General features: G+C 30.4%; 1 protein-coding gene across 1 annotated transcript; it reads left to right on the top strand.

The window, feature by feature from the left end:
- Positions 1-7,020: 7,020 nt before the first annotated feature.
- Positions 7,021-16,984, top strand: LOC129968325 (astacin-like metalloprotease toxin 5). Its single transcript, XM_056082181.1, has 6 exons — positions 7,021-7,177; positions 10,673-10,749; positions 12,263-12,344; positions 12,515-12,629; positions 15,383-15,558; positions 16,761-16,984. Exons 1-6 carry the CDS (start codon positions 7,021-7,023, stop codon positions 16,982-16,984), a joined length of 831 nt encoding a protein of 276 aa, XP_055938156.1.
- Positions 16,985-21,357: the final 4,373 nt, after the last annotated feature.

A 21,357-nucleotide genomic window follows, 5' to 3' on the forward strand; every position in this document is an offset into this window, starting at 1 on the left:
ATAAATATAGGGATTTATGAGAGTATTGGGAAATAATGCACTACTTTTATGCTATACATTATGCTCATATACACAAACTATTAGATAATTCACGAATCAAATAATTTAATTAAAAACAAATTTACGAGATATAAGTATATTATAATATGTAAGAATAGTCATCTAAAAGATGTAAGAATATTACATTAAAAAGTCACTCAATGTTGAGTTTTTAACATTCAGCACAGTTTCAAGATTTCTGATCATTAATTGAATAAATTCACTAATTTTAAATTCGCTCTTTCCTTTATCAAAAGAATTTTTTTTAAAAAATTACTCAGTTTATCTTACCTGAGGTTGAAGCATGAAATGCGATTGTTTGTATAAATCCAAATTGAATTTCTGTGATTTCAATAAATGGAGACTAATGTAGCAAAAAAATGTTCATTAAATGAAACTGCTTAAAGGACTAGGGTATGTCTGATCGTTTGTGGACTTTATCGACCCTTTTAGAATGGCATTAAGGATTAGAAGAGTAAAGTTCAGGGTACATCGCGTCAGACTGCTGAATTGCCAATACCCCTACTGTAGCGGTAGACCCTCTAGCTTCTTTACATCTTCCGAATTTTCATGCTATCAGATTTCCAGGCTCAAGACCGCTGCGTACATAAAAGTTGACAACTATGCAATGTAATTATCTAAAAATCTTCTTTTTTATACAATTCCTATTTTAATATTAATTTTCTCGTTCTAGAATTATATAAAGAGAAAGTAAAATTGTCAAAATTGTCTCGCCGAATATGAGATTTTGATGAATTTCCACTTTTCAGATCTCCCTAACGTAATTTTGAAGCTATACCTGTCTCTCTGTGAACATCATAACTCAGAAATGTTTTGAGCTAGGAGGATGAAATTTGGATGTGGTCTTAACACTAAGTTTGTAGATTTCTATCAAATTTTAAATAAAATACGTTTAAAGAATAATGTTTTCTGTCAAAGAGTCGTAGAACTCGATAATTTAAAAAGCAAAAACCCGTAAATGTAATTACTCAAAAAAATGAAATCCCTTAAGTAAATGAAATATGATGTTCAGTCTGTACTAGTTTGAAATTCTGTGTCGAATATTAGTTTCAAATGGTAAATTTAATATTGCTGCGAATTTTGATCTCGTCTTGGAGGATTTTGTGATTACGACAAATTTATACGCGCACCAGCCACTACATACACTGAAGGCCCTTTACCGGAGGGATTCGAACTCACAACACAGAGAATGCGAACCCTAGACCTTGCCAACCAGACTATGTCGGCCTTTTAAACAGAGTTTAATTAATAAATAAAGAATTGTATCTCGTATCTCTATAGCAAAACGGTTTTTGTTCGTTCAATTGATTCCGTCAAAATTGCCGTCGTAACAAGAATTATCCCCTCCTTATCTGGTTCAAATATAACTTCCAAAATTATAAGAAAGTCCTTACTACCGAAAACGATATCATTGTAATAATTATCAAAACGTCTTAGAGACAAATACTTCAAAGAAATTTAATTATATTTATCAAATGCCACCAACAATTAATAATTATCATGATTTTGATCATTAAGATTAATTCAGTGTGAAATGTACACTTTCAAAAAACATCTCAAAATACATAGAATTCATTTTCCAGTTTTATTTTTCTTAAGTTGAGTCTTATAACAGTCATATTCGATGCATGTATACCACTTAAATTTTGGTAATTTTCTTTTCATCTTTTGTTGTGATAGGAAACTTTAAATTCGTGAACTAATGTAGGGAACAGTTCATTGATCGTAATCAATGTAAATTTGTACTTCTTTAAATGTTTATTGTTCATATGTTCCAGCATGCCTTTTTTTGCTTCTTTGATTAACAAAGATACCTAGATAAAGCCTCCCCGTAATTTTCCATCAAGTGTTCCATCTCAAAGATTGACTTATTTTTGTTTGTTTGACTTACTCTTAATGTTTGTGAACTAAATTTTGGAGCAGCCATTTTATTGACTGATATGTGGGAACAATTTTATAGACTATAATCTCATTAACAATTAATCCAAAATTTTCTATTTTTATGATATATGTGCCTTATGCAGTTAAGTGATATAGCGGATCAAGATAAACCTAGTTCTATATGGTTGTGTCGAGGCTTATTTTTATATTATTTTATAGCGTTTATAGGCTTATGTTATTTTTTAATTGCATTATCCCAAATTACAGTGCTGAATGATTGAGGGATTCAATCCTAATATTTACATATTTTTGCTTTTTAAGAGATAATCATGTTACCTTTCTTTACATATTGTTCGAGATCTGTAATGTTGCTTCAAAGAACAACTAGTTCAACCACTGGAAAGACCGTTTTACTATCATTTCTGTTGGATGCTGATCGGATGCCGAGTCAGTGATCTCAGAGCTTGATGACAAATTTTTATGACCGTTTGGCGACAAATTTGAAGACTTTGTCGATAAAATGGATAATACTGGAAACTTCCAGACTTTTAGCGGTTGAGCCAATAGGAACCGAGATATGCCTAATTGTTCCAGAACCTTTCCTACCCATCTCCGGGAACTATAAAAGGCCGGCAGTCTCATGCTTAAGTCAGTCGTGTATTGAATCGTCTACAAAATCGTGGAAAGAGTCTACAGCGAATAGTTGGATCAGTCCAGCGAAAAGCAAGCGTTGTGTGGATCGCAATTTCTGAGTTGAGCTGTGTGCCGAGTCTTGGTGTTTACTGTGGAAGCAGCATCGAATCGTGTGAGGATTAGCCAGTCGAGAAGTAGTGAGTCGGCAGTTGGTTGCAGTTAAAGCGAGGAGACAGTGGAGAATTACAGGCGTTTAGAAACACAGTAGAGAGAAGCTATGAAGATTCCCTCCTCCTGCTGAATTCTGTCTGGTCGCTTTGTGTGCTGTGGTTGTTATTGCTACCGATTATTACTTGTGGGCTGCTGTTTGCTGCCTGTGTTCGTCTCAGCTGCGTATTTGTTGGGCGTTGCATCGTGTATAGGGTCATCGTCTTTTGTTACTAAAGGTCTGTTTCTTTATCGACCAACAAATCTTGGAAAGAACCGCGAATTCATAACAATATTATAAATGTTTCAGAAGTAAAGCATTAAATAAAGCATAAATATATAATTGTATATCTAGATGTTTACTTCTAATCCATAAAAGTATTAATGCGAATCCTTATTAATCAATGTAATCAGTTTACTACCTTGTAGATAACGTGGCTGGACTTTATTCCTAGGGGAGAAAGTGCTCCTGATTTTTCAGATTTCGTTCTCCTGCTTTTGCGTTTTAAAAACTGAGTCATGATTTTGATGAGTTAAGGCATATCCAACGTCACTTATTGATTTCAATTAAAATTGTTAATGAATTCAGTCTGTAGGCAATTGCGACAGTGTTTACGTCTAAAACATATCTTGAAATGCAGTAGGAATGAGATATAAGACTTCGTTCAAAAGGGAGGTTTAGTGTCATTCGTTGTTCATTCTTTCTTTAACAAGAAAGTTGTGGAAACTGCTTTTTTTGGCGGCTATATTCTTTAACCATGGCCAACAGAACAGAAAATAACTTGAGGAGTATGTGGATGCCAAACTTCGAAAGAGGGCTATAAAGTTAATTATGAAAATAAGCAATATTTGTAAGCATATGGTGGGATGAAGATCATTCTTTTTCGTTGGGCACCAACGTTTTAGAATGAAAATCATTATGGTCCATGCAGTGGAAACAAGAGGCCCATGCTTTGAGGAACATTTCTTTAGTGATCACATTTCACACAAAACAAGCACAAAACACGTAGACAAGACAAGACATTACAGCGCGCACCTTAATAGAGCAGCATTTAGTCAATAGAGGTCTCATAAAATGTGAAAATCAAATATACAATAATTTCCATTCAGAGGAGAATTTATGTTCCATCATATTAAATACTATACTTTATAATAGGAAAGTTATCTTGCTTCTAGAATTGAAAAGGTTTCATTACGCTTTCCTTTTCAATAATTCATCCATTCTTCCTTCCTTTTATAATCAAATTATACCATTCTTCCTTCCTGTTTTAATCAAATTATTCCATTATTCCTCTTATAATCAAATTATTCAATTCTTCCTCTTATAATCAAATTATTCCATTCTTCCTTCCTGTTTTAATCAAATTATTCCATTATTCCTCTTATAATCAAATTATTCAATTCTTCCTCTTATAATCAAATTATTCCATTCTTCCTTTCTCTTACAATCAAATTATTCCATTCTTCCTTTCTCTTATAATCAAATTATTCCATTCTTCCTCTTATAATCAAAATATTCCCTTCTTCCTTTCTCTCATAATCAAATTATTCCATTCTTCCTTTCTCTTATAATCAAATTATTCCATTCTTCCTTTCTCTTATAATCAAATTATTCCATTCTTCCTTTCTCTTATAATCAAATTATACCATTCTTCCTCTTATAATCAAAATATTTCCTTCTTCCTTCCTCTTATAAAATTATTCCCTTCTTCCTTCCTGTTATAATCAAATTATTCAATTCTTCCTCTTATAATCAAAATATTTCCTTCTTCCTTCCTCTTATAAAATTATTCCCTTCTTCCTTCCTGTTATAATCAAATTATTCAATTCTTCGTTCCTCTTATAATCAAATTATTCCATTCTTCCTTCCTCTTATAATCAAATTATTCCATTACAAATTCTGCAAAATGTAATTGAGGATTTACTTTATATATAGATAAAAATGCAGGAAACTGAGTTTCATCTATAACTGTGAAGCTATATTTTGCTTTCTATTTCAATAATGTGCTTTTATAATTAAATTAATGCATCATACATTTTGAGCGTATTATTAAGGATCTACTTTATGTCATGAGTTCTGTATTCCTTATATAACTAATAGTTTTTTTTTAATGTTTCCTCTTTTTCCTTAATGTGTCCCCTTTTTCCTTCCTCTAAAATGTTAGATATTCCATTCATTTTTAAATTTTTCATTCTTTTTTTACTTTCCACTTTAGAGGTTTCTGTAAGAAATTTTATAATATATGTATTTTTTTAAAAATGAAAACGTTTTTTTTTTCTTTTTTTTTCATATTTTCAATTTTAATTCTACTTTTCATCTCAACTAAATAAGTTCATGACAAACAGTTTATTTAATGCATTTTCTTTCTCTATCTAAATGTTGGATTTTATTAGGTTTTCTAATTTATACAATATGAGGATAATCAATGCAGAACAAATAGCTTTAGAGTAGATATAATTTATTATATCTTTATCTGTATAAGGAGTAAAAAATATTTACATATATGTACCCTTCTAAATGTACATGCACCAAGTTTGATAACTCTAGGTCCAGTGATCTGTCCAATAGAGTACCAACACACACATAATTAATATAAGGTGTCCACGCAAATTTATTATATTTATAACCCTAAAATTTGTCACAAAGATTATCGTAATGTCTACTCAATGTAATTCAAGGCCTATATTTTAAAATGTAACTACAGAATTTTTTTAATTTAATGTTTCGTATCGTTTTCAATGGTTTTTTTTTGTACATATTTCTTGCAGTATGGTTTATGATAATTGTAGGCAAAAAATCTTTTCACCATTTGAAAAAAGCAAATAACTGTTGATTAAAAGAAGCTTTGTTTGCACCTCGGACTTAGTTTATTGAACATTGAGAAATTTTTAAATATTAGTCAATTTTTCCAAGAAATTCTAAAAAATATTGAAACTAAAATTCCTTAACCCGAAATCTGTATCTGTTACCTTTTTCACATTTATTCGTAATTATGACAGGGAAATCAATTTATTACTTTTGCTTGAATTACTTCTTCAGGTTTGTAAATGATAAGTTAAATCATTTTCATTTTTATATTAGATATACCTTATGCAATTGAGTGGGGTAAAGGATTTTGATAGATTCAAATCTCTGCAAACTGGACAGAGAACTAAAAGTTAGTCGTTTTCTTGTATGCCTTTATTACATTTGCTAAACCTTTCAATACCAGTTTTTTCTCTTCCAAAATTAATTTAGGGCTCTAATGGGTAGAATAAAGTATAAATAACTATATTCTGCTAAAATAAAAACAAAAATTAACGATAGGAGCAATTTTTGTGGTGGTTCATTTGTGTCCCAGGGGCCTTTTTTCACCATTGGGGTTGAGGTGACCATATAAAACACGGTGAAAAGTTGATTCTTTAGTTTTTATAATAATTTAAAACAACTTTATTGCAAGAAAATTCTTACCAATTACCTATCCAACATTATTCATGATATTTCCATGTATGATACATTGCAAAACAGTTTTTGCAGAGTGCAACCTTATTCATGGCACATACAGTTTTCGTTCGGGTTTCTTTATTACTAAAATATAGTTAAAAATTACACTAACATATGAATTTAATCACAGAAAACTATTGCGACATGCACTTCAATAAACTTCCCGCTTGCTTATCCCTCTGGATGATTTAAAAATATCAGCGGGACATATATATCCCGGTTGGCCCACAGAGTTAAAGACCTGGATATCACAAATCATTATTACTAGATTCATTGAGGAATTCGAATCTAATATTATATGCTGTCGTAAGTGTTTTACGAAAGATATCCACATTTCCTTTTTTTTGTTATAAGTTATCAATGTTACAGGAATCAAGCATTAAATTAAGTTCAAGCATATACTTATCAAATTAAACTTTTATTTTCTTATCTCATAATTCGAAAAAGTATTCATTCGAAATCTTATCACTCACTGCAATCAATATGCTGCCCATCAGATGATGCGTTTGGACTTCATTACTATGAAAAAAATCTCCTGACCTTTTCACATTTCGATCTTCGTCTTTTAAAATTGATCCGCGATTTTGATGAGTTTGGAATATCCAATATCACTTACTGTTTTTATTTAAAACTGCTTGTGCTTTCAATTCCAAGAAGGGTGCACCGAAATATACAGCATTATCGTCTGGAAAATTGCTGAAGTGCAGGTAGGATGAGAGATAAGGTTTAGTTTAAAAGGGAAGTTTGAACAGCAGATGCCCAGTACCCTGCTCACCCTTCCTCCAACAAACATGTTGTGGAAACTAATCCTTTCCTTGGCGGCCATCTTCTCCCACAATGGCTACCACAACAGTGAACAGCACGAAGAATTTGTGCCAACTCCTACTGGACCCCAGACTTTGGAGGAAGAAGGTAAGTCGCCAACATTATTAACTATGAAAATAAGCAGTTCTTATTGATATAACAGCCTTTTTTGGCGATCAATTATTTCGCCGATTTTATTGATGGCTGGTAATTTCAATTAAATAATTTTTGTAACTTGGTCTTATGACTTTCTCAGTGAAACTTTTAAATTTAGAAAGGTATATAACTCTTACTATTTCAGACGCCTTTCACATCTGATTCATGATACTAAATCATTTATTTATTTTTTCTATGTATATCTTTATATATTCATTTATTTCACAGGAAAAAGTAATAGTGTTTTTAAAATGGGCTCATTTAAAATAGTTTTTCGTCATCATTTGATTTTGAATCTAGAGCGAAAACAGTAAAATGTCCAAATTTTTGTTATATATATTTGAGCCTATTCAATATGGAAAAATAAATGGAATCTTTCTTATCTTTATCAAATGAATTGTCGGTAGTAAAATGTGAAGGATTGAGGTTCACTTCAATAATGAAATATATTGTTTCAAAATATGCTTAAACTATTTTTTAATTAATTAAACATAAAATAAATTTTTCTATCAAATTGGACATCATTATATATTTTCGAATTTTCAATGCGATACCAAAATAATTTATTTTGTTTTAACATCTTAGAAAATTATTTTCAGAAAATGCCAAAATTTTGCGTCATTTTGGTTCTAATGGAAATTTCAAATCAGTGACCGTGTTATGGCCATGATATGGCATTTAAAGCGTCAACATGCAGATATACTCAAATTCTTTTCTATTATTAGTAGAGACAGACAATTATTTCTTATTTCCTTTCACTATAACGGATCAATTCACAGTTTTCACTTAATCCTGACGATTCTCATAAAACGAAAAAATCAAGCATGTAAAATTTTCTTTCAAAAGAAAATTTTGCTCGATATTTTAAGGGATACTAGAATGCTATCTTCCTTCTAGAACTGAAAATGTTTCATTATTATTTCCTTTTCAGTGATTCGTTCATTCTTTCTTGCTCTTAAAAACAAATTATTTCACACATATTTTCCTTTAATTAAGATAGATAATAACCTTTTATTTTCTTTAATTATAATGAAGCAATTAGCCATTTTCTCTTAATACAAGTGCGCATCATAAATGTAAAAATTAAGTATGCAAAATTTCCTTTTAGAAGAAAATTTTGCTTAGCGCATTAAGGGATACTAGAATGCGATCTTCCTTCAAGATTTGAAAATGTTTCTTTGTTCTTTTCATTTTAATAATTCGATCGACCTTCCTTGCTCTTATAATCAAATTATTCCATCGCATATTCTGCATACTACAATTGAGGGTTTAATTTATAACGAAACTATTGTTTTTTTTTTTCTATAAATAAATAATTTCATCCTACTTCCAGATTTCTGTGTTTTTTTCCTTCTTTCCTTCGTTTTAGGATTAAATTATTCCATACATACCCTGATTATTCCATACACATCCTGATTATTCAATACACATCCTGATTATTCAATACACATCCTGATTATTCCATACACATCCTGATTATTCCATACACATACTGATTATTCCATACACATCCTGATTATTCCATACACATCCTGATTATTCAATACACATCCTGATTATTGAATACACATCCTGATTATTCCATACACATCCTGATTATTCCATACACATACTGATTATTCCATACACATCCTGATTAATTTAGGGAGTTTTGTTTATAGAAGGAATACTTTCTTCTTTCTGAGCTATAAGTATATAAAAAAAATAAGTGCGTGGAAAGTACAAAGAAAAATGAAATGTTTCCTTATACTTTCTGTTCCAATAAAGAGCTGGTTTCTTTCTTTCTTTAATAATTAAAATATTGCATTCAGTTTCTATAATTTTTTTTACTCAAATTGTATAGGCTTTATTATCTTTATATCTTTAAAAATAAAAAAAATTTTATTTCCATTTTACTTCTATTTTTCATCAATAATAGAAATATTTCAAATTTTCTGTTTAACCAATCCTTTTATCTATAAATGATGGGTTTCATTTGATTTTCTACAATATATGCATCTACAAAGACAGATACAAAATATCATTTATGAAATGTAATTTACAAAAGAAAAATTATTTTTTAGTAGACAGTTTTTTTTTCTTTTCCATATGCTATTTAAATGGAAAATATAGCATTCCTACCAAAATTATTAAAAAAAGAAATTATAATGATATGCAGTGTATGCAAGAATTTATCTTATAACTGATTAAAAAGAACCGAAAATATAGGATTATTCTGAATTTAATTACTTTGTAAATAGTTACTGACAATCAATTATTTAATCAAGTTACTTCGTAAATAGTTTTAAGAAAACTTTTATCAATATGAATTTTAAAAATATTAAGCATATTTTCATTGATATGTGATGAAATTGCATAATGATTTTGCAAATTTACAAACAATTTGAAGAAAAATACTAAGTTTAATGGAGCAGAAATTTCATTTAAAAATCGTAAACATTTTAAATAAAATTGAATCTTGATTTAAATATTTTGAAGCAACATGATTTATTTATACTTTTAAACATAAAGACAAGTATAAAGTAATAATCCAATTTATAAAGAAAGAAACCACTCCAAGCAGATAAATAATTAAAACCAAATCTGATTCTGCAGTGTATCGTTTGCGTTTGTATTTTTATATTTGCTGAAGCTTAAACATCAATTATAGGATATTAATTTAGAGTGAATTTAAATTTTTTAAAACTTGATTATTATATTTTAACAATTAGTGTTATATAGAATTTGAAATTATTGAGTTAACACAGTTACGTTTCGTTTCATTTTAAAAATAAAGAATTTCAACAATTTTTTTTTCTTGGCAATCATCTACTTATGAAGAAGTAATTACGTGCCAAATTTAATAGCTCTAGGACCAATCCCTTGAGTAGGATGTCTTATTCAAAGAAGGGCATTTCAAGCATTTTTATACCATGCAAATTTTATATTATATTACACTATTTACTCATAGCAGCCAGGTTGTATATATTATCGTACTGAAATCAACGTTGAATAGCAAAGCTGAGTTCAGTTCATTACATTAATGATCCATTTTAAAGCAACACTGAGGCTTTGCTGGGACTGAAATCGTAATTCTGAGCCACGATTAGACGACGAGAACGAAACCTGAGCTGGGACCCCCTCACTCTCTCGAAACGTCCATACCACACCAACTGGTGGACGTTGGTTCCGACGGATTTAATGTGCACCAGACCCGAGTACACAATGGTTCTTCGGGGGAATCGGGTCTCAAACCCGTTTCTGAAGCCGAGACCTTACCAACAGGCCACCGCATCGTTGGGAACAGCATAAATCTCAGAAAAAGACATTTTCATATGAAGGGAAAGGAAAAATTAAATTTTATTCTTCAAATAAAATATTTTTATATAGACTATTAAAATAATTTAATGCCCATCCAAATGAATACATTTTCAAATGATTAAAAAAATCTTTCCTTTACCCCCATAGCCGTAGCCAGAGCAGCTTTACACGGCGAACACTATGGCGGAGACATGATCTTCCCTGATGAATGGAACGAAACTGATGTAAGTAAAATAATAATAATAATAATAATGTAAAATAATAAAGAAGATCTTAAGGAATAAGTCTTATTATTATTATAAGTCTTATTATTAAAAACAGTTTAATCGTACTTAAAGATTTTTCAACTTCCTTTTAAACGACAATGGGAAATAAATTTGAGCACAACACAGAAGAAAGTTTAAAATTATATTTGCTTGAATCGTAATTGTTTTATGTGATTTACCTTGGTGATACTTGCAATATCCAAACAGCAATCCGTTTTAATACTATTTGAAGCATTCTGAATGCGTATCTTTTGTTTCGATACCACCTGCATTTTTTTATGACGACTCAAAAAAGTGCTTTAAAATTATAAATAGAACAATTAGATTCACGATGGAAAGGCTTTCGTAGCGACATTAAGTCATTAAATTTTAATTTCTGAAAAAGTTTTTAGAAATGAAACACCACTGCGTTGTATTCCTTACGTCTAAAATATTCTTATAATTAATTATGATTATTTGTTATTGAATTTATTTAATTTAAATTAAAGATTCATTTTTAAAAAATGAGCAAAAACTGTTGATGCAGTTGGAATGTCTTAAAATTCAGAATCTTCTTGTTAATAAGTTTATGCATATTTTGACTTTATTTTTATTGTATTGATTAATTGCATATTGTAGTTTATGATATTCTAGTTTATTTCTCAATGAGAAACCTGGCTAAGATGTTATTAATAAAACTGCATCAGATTGCAACAGTTTTATTTTTATGCAATGGAGCGATCAGCCCAACCAGCCGAACAAATGCAAAATAAATTTCAAACTTTAATGTACTGAATTTGAATTCCGAGGACTTCCATAATTTCTAACTAAAAAACTGTATAAAAGTGTTACCTAAAATTGAGTTACCTAAAATTACCTAAAATTGAGTGGTAAATATTTACCAATAAACATAAATGATATTTCTTGCCTTTAACGTTCAGTGGTAAGTATGCTTACCATTTTCAGTTTACATCTAAAGTGGTTTCATTTATACAACTTTTGATGTTTTATTATTTACATCATCAGTTTATCATGATATAACCCTAAAAAATTACTTTATTTTTCAATGCCCCGAAATTATGCCCTATAAAGCGTTAAGGTGGCAGTGGACTTTATTAAGCATTTTAAAAATTATTGACTCAGATTTATGAAATTTTTTATGCACACATATTAGAACATAAAAACAGCAAACATCTTTAAAAAATCTTTGCACTAAATCTTAATATTTTTTAATTTGTTCCTTGCAAACTAATTTTTGATGATTTCGCTTTTTGTTATGAACCATGAATTAAATTTTTTTTTCTATTTTGTTAAAATAAGATGTCGGGATGAAATTTAATATCAAAGGCAACTGACTGAAAAGTTAACTGTAATGTTTTAGGCTAAAATAATTTATTTAAGTATCTAAGCGTTATTTTTTTCACTTTATAAAGTAATAAAATTTAGCACTTCATCCAGATTAAATTGAAATTCGAAAAATTTCTTATTCTAGGCTGGTATAAGAGATCCCAGATTCCGTTGGCCAGGATATCCAGGACGTGGTGTTGTTCCTTACGTTATAGATCCATCTTTGGGTGGGTAAAAATTTTCTAAAATTTTTCCCGATAGTCCAAGTAAACTTTATTTTTTTGTAGCTATTTTTTTCCTGATATAATTTGAAAGTGGAAACTGAACTATCATATCTCTGTTGAGCAGAATATTGTATAATGTAAATGAGGAAATGAAAGAAATCGTAATTTTTTAGGTCGATTCCGTAACGTGATTTTACAGGGAATGGAACAGTACCACAAGCACACCTGCATTCGATTTGTACCCAGGACTAATGAAAGAGACTACATCAGAATGTACTTTGGAAACGGGTATGATATTATCTATCACAATAAGTATTTTCACCTCTAATTGGCGAATTCATAAAAAGTTTTCTTTTTCATGAGATTTTCTTTAAATATTTAAACATACTGTTATGAAAATTATCGGGTGCATCTACAGTGGACGAAGTACAGAATGCTGGATAGTGGAAAATGACGCTTTATTCGACAATTATTCCTGAAAACCGGAAGCACAAGTCCAAAGTCTATCCAAAACGTACACGAAAAATAGCACTTTCAAAATTTAGTGACATAAGTGAACAGTAAATCATTAAGTAAAGAATATCGATAGCAATAACATTTTACATCTATCAGCTTTAGACTTGTTCTGAGAACAGACTTCAGAGATTCTTGTAATCTTTATGTGATCGCCTCGGTTTTATAGCCTGCCGATTGGGCATGACACTACATGGCATTCTCCAGAAGGAGTTTCTAATTTCAGTTCCTAATAGGCATAAAGCCATAATATTTCCATTTTCCGAAAGCTTAATTTTTGTCATCCATGTCGCCAAGTACGAAGGACATTTGCTAAGCATCTGTTATGATTCTCTGTAAGTCTTTCTTTTCTATCATAAGATTAACATAGCAGTAAAGGATATTACTAATTTGTAACTAGGCATTCTTCAGCAAGTAAAGACACAAAGTTGATCAGGCCATCTACTTTGATTCTTAGTCAGACAATCTTTCTGAATTGTTCGCCATACACGCTAAAAATTCGCAACATCTTTCTAAAGGATAAGATAATTATTTATCTGTTTAAATTTAATTGTAACTAGTAGAAGATGTGTCCTCGTAAAATAACTCCCATACTTACCGATAACAGTTTTATCTCTAACCCCACAAAATTGTGTATATGAAATATTTAGGCACGGCCTTGCATAATACTGGCGAATATTCATTGCGGATAGAGATCTTTGTTATGAATATAACATATTTAATGAATTTATATGCCGGTATATATACCGGTGTTCTGACCTAGGGGTCCCCGTGATATGGGTGTCCCGGACTCGAGTCTTGGTTCGGGCATGGTTGTTCTTACTCCTGTGTTAAATCTGTGAAGTGTATGGGGCTGTGAAAGCGAGTGTGTGAGTGTCAACGTCATATGAGCTGGAAGTCAGACTTCTGCCCTCGGGTTCTCAGGGTCCCTACTTTCAGAAGTTACTGCACCCCTTTCTCCGATCTAACGCGGACGCGACAATATCATCGTCACTGAATTTATATAGGCGTATATTCTCCAAACGATTGGAACCGAAATTTCGCACAGAACTGCAGTTATAGTCCACATACCGAATTTACATTATGAGTTGTCACGTGCATTCGAATGCATATACGAATAGACGGTAATCCCTTTGATTAGAAACAAAAAATGCGATTCAAAATTTGGGTACTTTTCCGTTTTCCGGGCGCAAGCGAAAAATCTCCAAATAATGTAGAATTCCGCCAAATTTCTTACGGCAAATTTGCGTTTGGTTCACAATTGGCGACATTTGCGCCTGGCTAACGGAAAAGTAACAAAATTTGTTAAGAATGTACAATTCAGATGCTTAATCTCTGTACCAAATTTTCTATATATAATTCTTTGCGTTTTGAAGTTAACAAGTACACTTGTATTTGAGCAGAAGAGAAATAGACCGTCTTTCAACGGATTTCGTTGAAAAATTGATAGAAGTCCACAAATTTGGTCGAAAGACCATATACCAAATTTCATCCGCCTAACTCAAATTTTTTTGAGTTGTCGTGTTGAGAAATGAATGGACAGAGAGAGGAGATAACGCCAAAAAATGTGTTCTTCAAACTCAAGAAAATTTCAAACGTGAAGATACGTTAAAATCTCGAATTCAATTTTTCTTTTGAAGATTACACTATTTTCTCTACTCTTAGCATAGAAAAAGTGAGATGAAGTTCGCAAATTACCTCTAAAACACACGTTGATAAATGAGCCTGCTAATTTAAATATTAAACAAAATATTTTTAAGCTTATATGGAAAGCAATATTCCTTTATACAATCCTTTCATACTGATTTTTTAAAATTTTTATGTAAAAAATTTAAATATATTTAGTGATTTAAAGGACTTATATTTCGAAGGAAAGACTACTAACATTTAATTGAACCAGATTTACTTATCGATAATAGTTTGAAAAGTAAAGCAATAACTGACAAATAATAATCACAATTAATGTTACTAATGAACTTACAATCAACTGTTAAGAAGTCTAATTAGTTTTAGCTAATACTACTAAAAACTAAAAAAAAATCCAATCAACAATTTAAAAAAAAACACAAAACCATTTTATTATTAATATCTCTTTTTTCAAAACAACTTTTTATTTCTGTTACAAAAGATGTTTGTTTAACAGAGGACGGCAAGCATTAACATAAGATCTTTTGTTTGAAACATTAATTTTTGTCTAGATTTTTTTTTTGCTTTGTTGAAATATCTAAACGTATGAATTTACATCACAGATATCTGAAACTACAAAAATGGTTTGAATAAAATAATGACTTTACATTGTATCACTGAAAATTAAAAAATCACTATTTAAAATTATTATTCCATCAGCCGCTGTTTGAATATTGTTGATTCATAACAGTTGATTTGTCCGATTCACACATTTTTTCATAGGATGTCACACAATCAATTCACAATTTCAGTTATTGATTTGGATGATTTAAAACGGCTAGTTTCATATGCAGAGGAAATACTTTATAGTTAGCAAAATATTAACGAACTAAAATTTCTAGATGCTGGTCCATGATTGGCAGAAACGGAGGCCGACAGGACCTCTCTCTGGGTCAAGGCTGCGCTTACGTCGGATTGGTTATTCACGAACTTGGTCACGCTATTGGTCTGTTCCACGAACATCAGCGATCTGACAGAGACAAATACATCACTGTTTATCAAAACAATGTTATTCCAAGTAAGTCCTTTTGCATTCATGATAAAGGCGATTGTGATTTTTAAAATTTAAATACATTCCTTTTAATTTAAATTTAAATTAATTTCATTGGATTTAAATTAATCTCATACCACTCTCTTTGCTGAAATTAGAAGTTTCTCTAATTAATAAATTATTTGTGCTCATACCGTCGGTCAGGAGCTCGCAGACTGCATAACTTTGTAAATAGCTACTTTAACCTCAAACATCAGTTTGTTTATCCTTAGTAATTTACCAATCCCTTTACTTAGTTCAGCAAAACAAAAGATTGTAACATTTTTCTCAATAAGTTACAATTTGGAGTATAAAGTTATTTAGCTAACAGATTTCAAAATTTTAGATTTTAGTTGTTGTTGCTTATCTTCTTGAATTAAAAAACCAATTCAAACCAAGTCCAAGAGATTGTTTCGTATGATAGATTGCAAACTGACTCTACCTCATTTACCAGCTGCCTCACAGAGGCACTAATATAGTCAATGATTTGAGGGGGAGAAACGACTGTCGAGTAGTGGCAAGAGGTATACATATTTTGGCCTCTGATGAAGAAAAGACTTTTTATATGACCAGAACTTAGCCTAGATAAGAAAGTTTGAACACTACTTGGACTGGTGCACGCCATAGACAAACTTGGACATCTTCCGGCATAGTCATGCTTTGGGGGAATCCTCCATTTCATTTTAGTTCTTAGAGGGCGTTTAGTTAATTTCTCTTAAAAAAGGCGTGAATATCTGCTGCTTGCTGTCAGAAAGAGGTGGGGGGGGGACTTACACTTCCTTCCTTGGCCAGAGCATCAGCAATTTCATTTCCGTGGATGCCCACATGAGAAGGGACCCACTGAATACTACCTGATCCAGTCCTTGCGAATGTAGTTAATTTGGAGATAATGATTAGATTTTTAGCTCAGATATTTACGCTTTTTCTTGCGCATACTCTTAAGAAGTAACTACCTTCAATTTTATCTTAAATAACTATCTACGTAAATTGCCATTTAATATTTTTTCATCAATCTGTACATTTGATTTTGAAAATAAATCTTCCATATTTAGATATGAGATATTTTGATAATTCACTTTCTATCTAGTGTTTTCCAAGTAAAAATTGTGAGTAGACATTTTACATATTCGCATGATGAATATATGGTCGGTTTTGATTCAGGCTTAATTACGATTTTCTTCGTTTAACAGATCAACTCCACAACTTCGTACTCACTGATCCTAGCCGGGAGCTGATTTTCACTCCTTACGATTACAACTCCATCATGCATTACGGTAACTACGCCTTCTCCAGAGTTCCCAACAGGTTGCCCACTATGGTGGCCAAGAATGGACAGAGGCTTTATGAGCCTTACGAGAAACCCGGTTTCGACCAGGCCGACATCTACATGATCAAGAAACTGTACCAGTGCTAAAGCAATCAATTCTACGTAGATACACCTTACTTCTTTTAAATAACGAAAATGAAATTCTGAACTTTTTTTTTTAAATTTAGAAATAAAATAGACTTTTATCTAGAACTTTGCCTCATGGAATTACTTTTCTTGAAAATCTGAAAAAACCGAAATAATATTTTAATGAAGAATAACGAATAAACGAAATAATGTTTTTATGTAATAATTTTATATGAGATCAGTCGATTTATCCTATTATGGTTTCTTTAAAATAAATCTTTTTACGATATTTTCAGAAATTTACATATTTAAAAGATGCTTTCTGTTTTACGGACTGATACAATTGAAATACCAGAAAATGAGATATAATAGTATAAGAAAAACAGTGTAAGAATAGGAATGCTAACTAGAGGAGCGTAGGACTCTCTTTTCACCTGTCAACATGCTTATACAAATTTTGTGTTACCCTTGTTGTCTTATAAGTTAAATTTTGTACACATATTAGGACATCTGTCATCGAAAAACTGGGTCCGATATCGACATGTAAACTTAATAGCAATTTTTAAATTTCATTCCCAGGCTTGTTATGCTCCTGAATTAACTCCACCGAAGAACCGACGTGTAATGGGGTCTGTTGTACGATAAATCCGTCAGGGCCAAACGTCCTCCCGTTGGTGTGGTTGAGGGGTGACAGCTCAGGTTTCGTCCTCGTCATCTGACCGCGGTTCGAAATGACGAGGTCCGTCCCAAAATAGCCCTAGTGTTGCTTTAAACGGGACGTTAATATAGCTGACTAACTAACTAAATAACTAAGCTCCTGAATTATCGTATTCACATATTCATAGACAGGGAACAAATTGCACAGTCTACAAGTTGACGGATTAAGCCAGAATGTGATAGTATATATAGACATTAATATATGTAGACAGTTCAACAGAAGACATTTTTATATCTATCGCGTTGTGTTGTTCTGATTAATAATTCACACTGAAGAACAGATAACAATCATATGAATATTTCCCATATAGAGATTTCATCCGAAATGTTTTAAGCATCTAACTTTCATGAAGAACGAACATTCTAAATTCAAACCATCTAACAAGCTGCGTTTTAGAGTTATTGCTTTCAAATACATTCAGGCATCATTCCAAGAAGGATATTTTCGACCTTCGGATGACCTAAAGCTCACTTCAATGTCACAAAAATTGTTTCTAAAGTAATTAGAATGCAGAAGATTAGTGATCTGTAGATTCAATTTTTGAAAAATAATAAGAATTGTTGAGAAAATATGAACTTCATTCCAATTTAATAATCTTTTAAATACACAAATTCTATCATCAAATAATAAACTTTTTGGTTTGTCCTTTTTGATATTCGTTATTTAAACGATGAATCAGCTTTCCATTTGCGAAAGTTCTTTCCAATTACAGCAATGGGAAATTATATTTATTTAAAATTAAATTAATTGCGATTCACAAGCTTGAATTTGATTAATCATGTTCCAAATCAAAGAACGATGAACTCTTCTTTTTAGAAAAGACGAAATAAAAAATGAAAGTTTTATTTTGAGAGAGAGAGAAAGATGCACGCTCCGAACACCTTTGAAATCAATCAAACTTCGAAAAATTCAAACTCTAATAAGAACGCATTGCTTATAAAATAATGTTATAAGTAAGATTTAAAAAAAAACAGCAACAAAAAATTAAGATTCCTAGACATTATTACATTAGAGTTAAGTTTGTAACTAACAAAGTTTAATTGTAAAAATAGCTGTATTAATAATAAAAATAAATGTGCATGAATCTGTGAGGGGTTTTGGCGTTATACAGGTTAGATCGTTTTAACTAGAGCTATCGAACGTTGCACATATAAAATATTAGATAAACATGTAACCAGATGCAATTTTTAAAAAAAAAAAATTCTAATTAGAATTTTAATTAATTTAAAATTAAGCAGAAATTTGATATTGTTTCGCCATAGTTTCTGAAAATATTACATAATAAAAATTATTTTTACATCATCTTAAAATTCCAAAAATTTCATTTTCATCTATACCAAATTTTTTCTATTTTTTAATTAATTTTTTTGGAAATATTTAAAACATATTTTTAAAAAATATATTTCATCATTGAAATGATACTCGAATCGTTTTCACCGTTGTTATTAATATTTCTCCGCCATCTTTTTATTGTTTGTTGTTCATAAAATATTAAAATTCGGCTAATTTTTCATGCTGAATATATTTAAGTACAAGACATGCTTTTAATGAAAATCTTCAATTTTTACTTTATTTAGAATCAATATTCAATTTTAGAACCTTTTGCTGGCTAATAGTTTCTTTTTTAACTATTGTTTGCCAGTGGCATATGGTTCATATACAAGTGTCTATTTTCTTTACAATACTATGAAGAATACAACTCTTATGTGCTGAAGACAAAAAATAAAAATAACGTTCATTGTCTTGCATCAAGTACACAATTTTAAGTATGCTGAAGGGGATTAATACAATAACTATAAAAGAGAAATTTCTTCTTACTTTCTGATACACCTATATTAAATTGTATGCGAGGAAATTTCGGGAAGACCACCCCCGATAGCTTTTATATATTCTTTATGAGATAAAGGGAAACTTGACAGTTTCTTAATGTAGATATTTTAGCAAAGACATAATAAAAAAAATTTTTATTGTTTCAAATAATTAAGAAATAAAGAAGTTGTTTAAATTTATCTACCATGCAGTTAATATTAATATTTTCTCTCATGAACAATTTGACCTATTTCATATGAGTTAATTGAGTAGAAAAAAAAAGTGAAATGATGAATTAAGTGTTGAAATCACATTCAATTAAATAAAATGGGGTTGTGAAATCCTAATCGTTTTTGAGGTTACAGTGATTGCTTCAGTCTGGAAGCTAAAATAAATATTCACAGGAATAGCAATCTGAAGTGTTCGGCAGAAAAAGAGAAATTATATTTTTCTCATTTTAAATATTTTTTATTATAAGTTAATTTTGATATAATTATTTAATCTAATATTTCTTTCTTAAATGTACACTAAATGGCGCCAGTAGTGAGTTTGACAGCTGCATTGAATATTTCTTTCTTAAATTCACATTAGATGGCGCCGGAAGTGAGTTTGGCAGTTCCATTGAGTATTTCTTTCTCAAATTCACTCGAGATGGATAAATAATTTAATTAAAATTAATTCTTTGATTCCCAGTTAATCCTTAAAAACATTGCATTGTTGTAGGCTAACGTGCAATATACCAGCTGTAGTAAACAATATAACAGAATAACTGTTGTAAAAAATTCAGAACTCCATCTCATGAGGAAGTAAAGGAAAAATTGATTCCTCATTGGAAATCCCCCTCCCAAGTACCATAAATAGGAAATTTATAGAAAAGAGTATTAAAATGTGCAACCGTAATATTCTTCGAATGAAAACAATGAAAATGAATACAACTTATACTACTGAAATGAATAAATAATTTACAGTTTTTAAAAACTTTTATTTTAATTATACGGCTGATTCCAATTGCTGGTTTAATTTGTTTAAAAATTTATTAACTAATTTATTAAAGTATTTTGAATGACTACTTTTTTTAAATATGAAAAATAGTCAAAATCTTCGAGGTTGTATTTTTGTAAAAAACACAACCTCGAGATTTTGATCAATTTCCGTATTTGGCATCTTCTTTGGACAGAAAAAAAAATATTTTCGGAATCGTTTTTACTTATGAGCAAGATAATTAAAAAACGCTATAATCTAAGTTATTGAAATTTGATGCGTTTTTTTTATTGCACAAAAATTTCTAATTTTGGCCCATTTATACATTTAAGCACGATAATTTAAACTATAGGGATAAAACAAGCTAAATGGATATTACGTTTTCCAAAAACAAAAATTTAGTTAGATGGCAAGAAACCAAAAATTAGCTAAATTTAGCTTTTTACCACCAAAACTATATACTTGTATCGAATTTCAGATCAAACCCATGAACAAATCATGTGTCTTTCCGCTCGCATGTAAAATAAAAACGAAATGCGCTAAAGATATACTTTGGAATGTGGGCTTTCAAGCCCAATTTTTAGATCTGCATTAAAGTCTGAATTGAGTTGGTGGAGTGGAAAAGGTCAAAACTGTATATTCAATTCTCAACGATGCACAGCTAAACTAAACGCAAAATACGCTGAATTTTACAAATATACGAAAAAGTCATTGATGAGAAGCCATATGTTGGTTTATACAGTTACAGTGAAATATATCCATAATATTTATAGTGCATTTTCTATTTCTATTTTATGCATTATGAATAATGCATAAAGCATTAAAATCGTATATTAATGCCACAGACACTAACAAAACTGCAATATATTTCTTTTGAAAGTTTAAA

This window comes from Argiope bruennichi, chromosome 5 (assembly GCF_947563725.1).
Source record: "Argiope bruennichi chromosome 5, qqArgBrue1.1, whole genome shotgun sequence".
NCBI lineage: Eukaryota > Metazoa > Arthropoda > Arachnida > Araneae > Araneidae > Argiope > Argiope bruennichi.